The 11,163-nt window shown below is 42.9% G+C and overlaps 1 protein-coding gene across 1 annotated transcript in view; it reads left to right on the top strand.

The window, feature by feature from the left end:
- Positions 1 to 1,754: 1,754 nt before the first annotated feature.
- Positions 1,755 to 11,163, top strand: part of LOC308284802 (very-long-chain enoyl-CoA reductase-like) — a gene marked incomplete at both ends in the record, with an annotated part of 36,625 nt that continues 27,216 nt past the window's right edge. The window contains one exon of the mRNA XM_080725529.1: positions 1,755 to 1,968. Within this exon, the coding sequence (XP_080581655.1) occupies positions 1,755 to 1,968 (214 nt within the window). The remainder of the gene's footprint in view (positions 1,969 to 11,163) is intronic.

The raw sequence follows: 11,163 nt of genomic DNA, 5'->3' as shown, positions 1-11,163 counted from the left end.
ATGTTTTGACATAACATTTTTGTCGACTTTGGGATGTCACGTTGGATCGATTGGTCGAGCTTCACATGACAATTTGCCTACAATATATAGGCAACCACACTCGCAATTTCGTCACTGATTCTGATTGTAGTTGAGATGCATTTGAAATTCAGTGGGGGAAAAGTGCAATTGGAATTCAAAATTGTTAATAGATTCACTAACTGCTTTTCACTGACTCTATACATTTCTGGAATTGAAATTCAATGGGGGAAAGGTGCAATTGGAATTCAATGGGGAGTGATGCTAGCTCAAGGATTGGTCTGGCTTCACATGACAGTTAGCTACCTGCAGTCACGGCAACCACACCTGCAATTTCCAATTGCATCTTTCTCTAGTTATGTATCACTATCAGTTTAGAGCACAGAAGTGTGTGTGTGTGTGTGTGTGTGTGTGTGTGTGTGTGTGTGTGTGTGTGTGTGTGTGTGTGTGTGTGTGTGTATGAGTGTGTCCAGCTGATGCTCATTGACGCTCGTTAATACATGCATCAAAGCAATTATGCTTCTCGACTGTCAAATAGGCCAAGATGATGGCCATTGTTGATAATTGAAAAAAGAGCTATTATTAGGGATATTATCGGCATATAAAAACGGACTATTTTATCAATAAAGAATGGTATAACCCTCCCCTTAGACTCAAAAGAAATTAGCTGACCCTCCCTTGGACTAAAATTAGAAAGAGATGACCCTCCCCTATTTTTCTCCAAGGGTACCCTTCTTTAAAAAACGACCTGTCCCTTAATCAAGACGAGTTACAGCCACAAGGGCAAAAAGGAAGCATAGGAACATTACTAGAAAGTAACACAACAAACCCTTGGGGAATCAACACGCAACTCAGAACTAACTGTAGACAAAGATTATACAAAACACAGAGCTACAGAAACAAACAAGTAAATGTAAATCCGGCAAACTAAACTAAACACCTAAACCAAACAGGGAAAAAAAAAGAAATCCAAGTTGACCAACATGGTCAAAGTCCAGAGGTCGAGGAGTGGACGGTCACAACCACTGGCAATGACAGCTAGTAAGTGGGGTCAACCAGAGATAAATGTAGGCTATATCTCTATGTACACATAGGCGGCTGCTGTTCATTGGCGGCTGCTGTTCAGTGAAGCGATGTGTAATTGAATCGCGGCCTACATAATCTGTAGGGACAGCCGAGCCCTCTTCTAATGCATTATGCATTGAAACAGGATATCTCTCCACAGTTAAAATCATCATAACTCGCCAAATTCAAAACGTATTTCTTTTTACACTTTATCTTACATAGAGAGTAACAGAAATGGTTATAAAACAGGCACTTTATCGTTGGTGTCAGGCACAAACCTGTTATCTTCGTATTTACTTTTGGAGTTTTTTCGTTGATTAACACCCTACGTGACAATAATACAATGTCACACAAAAGTATCAAAAGATTCTCGAAATGCGTCGCTTTGCGCCGCGTTTCGAGTTTGTCGATCCACAACGTCAGCTATTTTTTAACTCAAATCCTGAAATGTGACAGTTTTGGACAACCGACAGAGATGACATGCAATTCAGGCATTTCTTGCAGTGTAAGGACATGATGAGATCTGTTGGCTCAATGTCAATCTTGTTAAATTTGGTGAGAGAAGACTTGTCACTTCAGCAAAAGCACTGCAGGCCAGACATGGCCCTGGTGTCAGAAACAACAAGACAAGTGGTCCTGCTGGAGATGACTGTTCCCTGGGAAGAGACCGGATGGAAAGGGCCTTTAAGGAGGAGGTCCAAGTACGAGGAGCAGCTGGCAGGCGAATGCCGAAGCAGGGGATGGAGGACCGGTGCAACCCCATCGAGGTCGGATGCAGAGGATTTGTCTCTCATCAGGGCACCCAAGATGCTGGGAGTGAAGGGACTGCACAACAGAAGAGCGGTCAAAACATCAACGATGTTGCAGAAAAGGTGACGAGATGCCGTGGGGCGGCATTGGCTCAGGGGTAGAGAAACCGGCATTATATCACGGAGGGTTCCCGAAGGGTTCCCAGTTCGAATCCAGGCTCCCCCAGAGTTGGTGTCGAAGAGTCTTTCAGCAAGACTCTGAACCCCTAGTTGCCGCCATCAGTGTATGAATGGCTGAATGTAATGCACAATCTACGGTATGTAAATCGCCTTGGATTAAGGCGCTATACTAATGCACCATTTACCATTCATGCCTGTGGACCAAGCAGGGTGGAGGGGAGGGGGTCCGTGGACCACACAAGCTACTTAAGGCATTTCTTGCAGTATATGGACATGATGAGATCTGCTCAACGTCAATCTTCGCTACCCAATGCATGAATGGAACATTGTAAATCACTTTGAGCACTTGGAAAAGCGCTATTAAAATGCAATCCATTATTACTTACAGTAGACAAAAGCCAGGGTGAGGGTGTCTGTCTGATGATGCGAGACCTGAAACACCCAGTGAACCCAGGATACATAACTGACGATGTGTCTAAGTTGCACCCAAAAGTGTTTATTAGAACTGGAACGCTGCCCTACATAATTAGATGTTAGAACTGGAAAGCTGCCCTAGATATTATGGGGGCGGCAATTGACGTGCGGCCCAGTGGCCAATGAGGCGTCTATGTATTTATGCCTATGGGGGTCGACTGACACACTTCTTTGCTACTGGATGACGTCCAGTCAAGAGTTCACCAGAGTTGAACTCCGGTCAGCGCTATAGAGCAGATGTGGATAGGCATGGCTCAAAAGGTCACCGGTTCACCTCTCATGTCTACTGTACATGTCTGTGTGTCCCTGAGCAAGACACCCAGTGGTGGAAGAAGTACTCACATGGCTTCTGAATAATTAGGCTCCCTTAATCCCGCCCCCTCTCCTCCCAAATCATAATAATTAAGAATTCAGTCAGATAACTTACGATAAGGATTGATACAATGTTTATTATTATGAATGAGTAATGCAAGTGTGTATATGTCACATTTATTTTGGCGTCAGGCTCTGCTCTCCCTGCTCAGCGCAGCACAGAAGAACATCAATAACCATTAGGAGCAGGGAGATATAAATATATATAAACACCCCCCATGGGGAACAGAATTAGCAGCAGAGCCTACTGGTGGTGCTGGGGAGGCGGTGGGGGCAAGCAAGTGCCAGCTGCCAATCAGCAAGCAGGAGGAAGAGACAACTGAGCAGGCTTTAAGTAGGTTGGCAATGATCAGCTGACTGCCACGTCACCTGTGACGCAAGACTGGCGTAGTAGCATTGTATCAAACTGAATGCACCCGCATAGACCCACTCAAGGTTATGCTGGCTGAACCCATTCCGCAGGCTACATCCATTTCAGTCAGATAACTTACGATAAGGATTGATACAATGTTTATTATTATGAATGAGTAATGCAAGTGTGTATATGTCACATTTATTTTGGCGTCAGGCTCTGCTCTCCCTGCTCAGCGCAGCACAGAAGAACATCAATAACCATTAGGAGCAGGGAGATATAAATATATATAAACACCCCCAACACGCAGAACCAAGAACGCCCTACGGGAAATTACTCTACCGATTCATCCTAGCAGATGTCCCACTGCTCCTTGACGGAGACACAGTGACGAAATGCAGCTAGCATTTCTGGATCCTGCTAGGACATACTAACATTATGTGGAAATCTATGTGAGCCAGGCACACCACGCCGTTTTGGCACCCTAGCTGATATCCCACTGCTCCGCGTGGAGACAGTGCCGAAATGCAGCTAGCATTTCTAGATCCTGCTAGGATATACTAACATTATGTGGAAAAACTATGTGAGCCAGGCACACCACGCCGTTTGGCACCCTAGCTGATATCCCACTGCTCCGCGCGGAGACAGTGCCGAAATGCAGCTAGCATTTCTGGATCCTGCTAGGATATACTAACATTATGTGGAAAAACTATGTGAGCCAGGCACACCACGCCGTTTGGCACCCTAGCTGATATCCCACTGCTCCGCGTGGAGACACAGTGCCGAAATGCAGCTAGCATTTCTAGATCCTGCTAGGATATTCTAACATTATGTGGAAAACTATGTGAGCCAGGCACACCACGCCGTTTGGCACCCTAGCTGATATCCCACTGCTCCGCGTGGAGACACAGTGCCGAAATGCCGCTAGCATTTCTGGATCCTGCTAGGATATACTAACATTATGATGAAATCTATGTAAGCCAGGCACTGCTCCCAAGAAGACACAGTGACGTCCCACCGCTCCTTAGGAGACACAGTGACGGCAAGCTTATGTGAGCCTTCAATGTGGGGTGAAGCTCCCCTCTAATACTAAGCCGATCCCAACTTCTCCCCCAACACAGCGACACCATCTGGGATTGCTAAGACATAACTTTAGTTGCCCACACCAACAGCCATTCCTCTAATGCCAGTATAGAGGAGCATTAAGACTTAAGTGAACGTAAACTCTGATGCACACAGATTACCCCCAGCTACCACCATAGCTTTAAGAAATAATGCTTGAATCGCTCAAGCTAAATTACACACTTGAAGTCATTACATTCTGATAAGTTGAGATAATATTTAACATATCAGTTCTGCTGACAGTTTGGATAAAAGAATAAAATTAAGATTGATTAGAAGTGAATAGTTCTAAGATTAGAACCAACAAGTACTAACCATGCTTTAACTGAACAGTGATTAATGAAAATAAATATAACTATCATCCTATCACCACCAGATATCTCCTTTCCTAATACGCTCTACGCATAATCATCTATTCAATGATCTGTCAGCCGACCCATTTAGACAGAAACATTCCCAGCCAACATGACAGACTTTTATATCTTGACTATTAATGGAGCACCTCTCCGTATGTAATATGCAATAGAGTTACTTCTGTATGACTTGACGCACATGACATCCACTGTCAACCGGCTTTTCATGGTAAGCATAACAGTAACTGAACATACTCATCCTGACAACTCCTGACCAAGACAGAGTGATATCCATGATTAGCACTAAATGCTGGCAACCAAGCGAACCCGTTCTCAGTCGATGTTGAGAGACCTGCCCGAGCAGAACATCTAGATGAACAGTCAGCAAGACTCATACCCAGTGAGAATTCTGATATAGAGAAAATATTCAACTTAGTGAATTACCCATGCTATGACGAGCCTACCATTTAACCTTGTACTTATTGCATCCATATGATTAGTGTTGGAGTGGCCATGTTCACTACATCACAACCACTGAACAGCTGCAGTTAGTTCATTGAAGATTTAAGAAAACCTTCAAGCATCCGAGCAGAACTGAGTCACAGCTACATAATAGGCCTATAAGCTCTAATTTTGCAACTAGGTGATGATACAACGCATAATCAAGCTTTTTAAATTATTTATTCATTTATATTTTAAAATAATCTATAATCTATTTAAATGTATTTTGTGAATTGTTTATTTGATTAATTCGTTATTTATTCATTTATGAATTAATTCATCCATTAAGGCTACCTGAACTTGAGAAGCCAGGAAGGATTTGATACCAGCTTCACTGAGTGGATTATCAACTAAGTTTAAATAAAACATAATGTTAAACCAACACCAGAGACATCAAGCACAGAAATAAAAGAAAGCTAGCTTAGCTTGTCCTTGGCCTGAACCAACACCTGAATGCTAGCATTAAGCTCCCCACCAACCATTTGGAATGGGGAAAACATGATAAACCACAGGCAACCGAATGCAGAACGCACTACTACGGTATGCATTTAGAGTAGAGACTACGCTTCCCAGAATGCATTAGCAAGTTCAAGTCATGACGTCATAGGTCAGACAGCTGCGTTGCGGAAGCAAAACAACACTGCTCGCAGCCTTATTATTATAGCTCTATGTCGCAGCCCAAGCCCCCAGAACCCTGGGGGCGCTTTGAAGCAAAAAGTACATGGTGGCCGTTTGAGGTACTGCAGTTGGGTCAACTATTCAAACAGAGGCAGATAGCCCCCCGCTACCCCCGCCTCCCCGTTTCTCGCTCCCCGACCGTCGTGATTGGCTAAGAGGCCAAATAGTTGACCCACTACGTCACGTTTCAGAGGCGTTTCAAACGCGGAAGTACGCTTCATGCGCTGGGTGAGCAACTCAATGCAAGTGGACGGGCGGGGATATCAGTTGCCCTCTCTATTATTATTATAGCTCTATGTCGCAGCCTCGCACATATACTTTAATGATGAGGTCGCAGCGATCCTTCATCCCAGAAGCCAACGCAGACAGAACATCCTTAATACACGCAATTCGGCGTGGACTTCTCAAATGGGAAGCGATTGATGTGCTTTAGTACTGTAAATAGCAGCAGCAATACTGGAACAAAAGAAACAACTTTAGCTGCAGCAGCAGCAGCTACGACGTAGCTAAGCAACTAGCACTTCAGTGCAAACAACAACTCCCACTCATAAGCAACTGGCCAGACAGTGAGTGTACGACTGAATTTGGGCTTTAAATTACAATACATTAAAATATATAACCCGAGATGAGAAATAACCATCCAGCCCACAAGAATAAATTAAATAAAGCTTCCAAACGAAGCATATTGAATGACTGGCCAGACCTGTGTGTATTTCTTATGACTTACTTCTAACACAACACAGTCTTGAGATGATTCAAAGAGAATACATTTAAACATGAAAACCCAAGGTGAGACATGAGCAATATACAGCCCACAGGAGACTAATACATTTTAAAATAGCTAAGACCAAAGCCCTATACTGCTCTGGCTGGGACGAATATCTCCGTTCTCTCCGCCAGATCCTGTGGGTGAAACAAGCGACCAGTCCACGAAAACAAGCCCGAAGTGTCGCCACTTGAGCTCTATAACATAAGCTATTTCCTAATAAATATTAAATAAAACGAATGTTGAAGCAAGCCAAATAAGCAACTACCCTCCAGAACCACGCCCAAACAAAGAAACACGCAGCTAGAGACCTCACGGGAATACAATACCAGGTCGCTTATAATGAGCAGACATGGCAACACTGACAACCAGTGTCGGCCGCCGTATGAATGCAATCTGTTTAACGCCGGACTTTAATACCAAGTTTACCGTCTAATGCCAGCGCATACTACAACAGCAGGCAGTTTAGAGTTATTGGAAGTAAGCCACTTCGTGTAGAGACACCATAGACTGTAAAACAACAACACAGCTTGAAAGATAGCGAACTACGTTACCCATGGAGCTCAGTATGCGCAGAGGGGTGAGCAACAAGTCTCGCAGCATGACGTTACTAGGAGCCTCCTAGTAGGAGGCGAACTCACGCTAGCTGGATGCTAACAACCCACATTAGATACTACACAAGTTATAAGCTGGCAGTCTACATCAGCAGCAGAGAGCTCCTGGCTGACGCTGACTGAATGGGATGAGCGATTGCTCATGGCTGCAGAAACGACCAGCAAAAGCCACTGATCCTGATGAATTCTATGGTTTCTGAGCTAACTTTAGCAAACGGCGGCCTAACGGCCCGACTTGCGAACGGCTAAACAGTTCAATAAATATATATAGAAAAACTTGAGGTGAGAATACACAAATAACCCACAATATACAAAGTTCCCCCTCTTTTTCTGCTGGCAGCCCAGCAGTGCTAGTATAAACAGCTGCTTGAACAGCTAATCAATGCGAGGTTAGGTTCCCAAAGCCCAGAGGGACTGAGATCCTCACATTATTATGAAACTTGAACCTGTCAAGAACAACCACAATCAACCACTGATCCTGAGCTTAACCTTAGCAACATTAGCAAAGCCCACAGCACATTTAAATTAGCTTAGCAACAAACGACTGCCACATTAGACTGTAGCACTGCAGCATTCAGCTGGGCATCAGCAACATTAGCAATGACAACATGAAACTTGAAACAGTAATTAGAATTCAGCAGCGATGACCAGAATCAAACAATCCCAACGATTTTTGCAATACAACCTGGCCAAGATCACAGCTTCTTAGCTTAACAGCTAAGAACACGATTTAAGCAACAATAAGCAGCAGAAACAACCAGTAACACACAGCCAGCTAGGCACAGCAAACAGCCTCACACCATGAGGCATGGCAACTTGGCAAGCAAGTGCCAGCTGCCAATCAGCAAGCAGGAGGAAGAGACAACTGAGCAGGCTTTAAGTAGGTTGGCAATGATCAGCTGACTGCCACGTCACCTGTGACGCAAGACTGGCGTAGTAGCATTGTATCAAACTGAATGCACCCGCATAGACCCACTCAAGGTTATGCTGGCTGAACCCATTCCGCAGGCTACATCCATTTAGTGAAAATATCACTAGTTTGGGTCCCGCTGTCCGGGCAAATGTCTAATTTCTGTTTTGGGTCTCGAGCTAAAAAGTTAACCACTGGTCTACATCACTACATGTCCTTGAGCAAGACACTTACCCCTAACAGCTCCCTCCGTCCCGAGCCTTCATCACGGACATCTGAGCTGCCGTCGGCACACTGGAACTGAGACAAAGGTGTTCTCCTCCTGGCCCTCCACCACAGGGAAGCAGATGTTTTATTATCCTTCCTTCACTTTCCCGGCATGCCCTAAAGAAATGTTCAAGATGCAAAGTTCCATTATTACTGTTCCGTGCTGGAGTTGGCCATTGTACCTTAAAGGACAACTTTGTTTTTTTACAACAAGGGTTCATATTTTAGATAGCTATTAGAGAAAAGAAAAGATGAGTGTTAAAATGTTTTCATTTACTTATTTTAGTGATTTTAACAATTTTGGGGGCATGCATGCAAGTGGCTAAATATGTATTTCTACACACAATAAGCCCATTCCCAAGATGCAGCACAATCTTTCATGGGCATTATGTAACTTATGGGGGCTGGTATAAATAGTAACAATGAAATTGCTGGCTTATTGTGTCTAAAAATACATATTTAGCCACTTTCCCCCATTCATTTCCCCCAACCACTGAAATCAAAATACTAAAATTGCTAAAACAACAGAAAGCAGTAAATGAAAACATTTTAACACTCATCTTTTATTTTCTCCAATTACAATCTAAAATATGAACCCTGTAAAAAAACAAAGCAATGTGCAGTCATTGTGCTCGGTGACTTCGGTCAGTAAGTGGTTAGTAAGTCTGTTAACCCATTAAGACATGAGGCCGATCTGAGAATGTTTTGTGTCAGGGACCCCCAGAAGAAAAGATTTATGTAAAAAATAAACAAAAAATAAAATAAAACACAGTTTCAAGATTTTTCCAAAATGTTCAAAAATAGCAGATGTACAAGCTTGCAGTGCTGCACAAAGTGATGCGCTGTGAGCTTGTATATCTGCTATTTTTTAGGACCACGGTTCTCAAACACTGTTCTAAATTCTAATGTTGCTGTAAATACTGTATACTCTAGCTAAAATCTAAAATGACACAGATGCTTTCCCATACACTGACTGATGGCTTCAAATGCTTGTTCTGATTGTTTTAAACAAGAGCAACATCAAGCTAGCATCTGTGTGTGGGCTAAAACAAACAATATACGATCAAATACTATTTGATGATTTCTAAACTGAAACAATTAGTTGAAGAATGCGAAGAAAATAAAACATGCTGATCAAATTGTTTGCTGCCCAGTTTGATCATTCAGAAAGAGTTGGTTCCATCTGGTGTTTGTATTTGCAGGGAACAAAAAACATTTAATGTACAGTAATAAAGAACTTAAAAGTGGAAAGTAAGAATATACTTTGTAATAAGAGTTTGATTATACTAGTCTCAACCCGGCTATTGTGTATTTAGGCAAACATTTGAAATGCCATATTAAAGAAATTCTTCAAAACTGTTCAAAAATGGTCCAACATTCCAAAATGTTCTTCAAGGTCACAACATATTGCGATGCGCTTTGAGATTGTCATCAGCTATTTTAGTTATTTTTTAAACAGGTCTACTTAAGTGATTAAATAGGAGCATATCGACTGAACACTGTACATGACAGACATAAAAATACATCAAATGACTTCATGTCATTTTAGTTCATATGTCATCATAAAATCGCATAGCAGAGCCTAGCATCCTTCAACGCTTCCTCTTCTGCATTACTCATTGCAACAGGGATCCAATGAATGCCTACTATGGGTCTAGGGTTGCATCTTGACCCATGTGAACGAGGTACCACCCTGATGGTGTCAGCTCCAGAGCACATCTCATCCCGTCCATCAGCACATTTGGTTGTTCTTTATTAAGTATCAGATGCACATTACTCTTCATCATCACTACACTACTTCTATGATGGTGCTATTTAGAACCGTGTGAAAGGAAGTGTCACTCCAGAAATGACATCACACTCACTCAGACATGCACGCCTGCACGCACGCACGCCTGCACGCACGCACGCACGCACGCACACACGCAATTTACAGTTCATTTGCAAAAGCCATGGCAGGAGGCATTCAGGTTGTCCATCTGTCTGTATACTGTACATAGGCCTACGACTACGTACGTACATCCGTCCCATGTTTCAAGCAAGGTTGAGGAATACAGAAATGTGTGTGGGGAGGAATCAATTGGCATGAAAAAGGGGGTAAAAATAGCAGCGTACAAGACCGTTTGTACACTCACTGGTCGAAGGAGGTACCGTACAAGAGTTTCTCACTACACTTTTTTTAATCCTAAAGTTATAAATATTGATTTACCTGTATCTCTGTATGCATATAAAGGCTGTGTAAAGTAACCTCTGCCTTTATCACAGACAGGCAGTCAGTAGTATACATCCACTTGGTGTCAAAGATGAACTGATTAGAATTTGGTGGTCAAAGGTCATTTGTTGGGTGAATATTTTTAACATATTGTGAATTCCTAATATTCCCAAAAATGGAGCCATGTGGAAATTCATATTGCTTGGCGGAGGCATCTACCCATTATGCGGCAGGCCTCTTTAGTGTAATTCATAAATGCACAGTTTCTGTGATTAATGTTCGATGTATGCATAATTAAGAGTTTATGCACTTTAAAACTGTATATATTCAGCTGAGGTATGTAGATTTAGATTGTTAATAAAAGGGCATCCAGGGCCTAAATGTGCAGAGAGTAACTAAAGCCTAATTTATGCTCCGCACTCCCCAAAAGCACCCAAAATAGCTGATGTACAAGCTCACAAGGCGGTTGCACACTCAACGCATTGTGAGCTTGACAATCGGCTATATTTTCGATGCGCAACATCATCCAT

This window comes from Nannobrachium achirus (genome assembly GCF_963921795.1).
Source record: "Nannobrachium achirus genome assembly, chromosome: 5".
Lineage (NCBI taxonomy): Eukaryota > Metazoa > Chordata > Actinopteri > Myctophiformes > Myctophidae > Nannobrachium > Nannobrachium achirus.
This window is presented reverse-complemented; position numbering and strand designations above follow the sequence as displayed.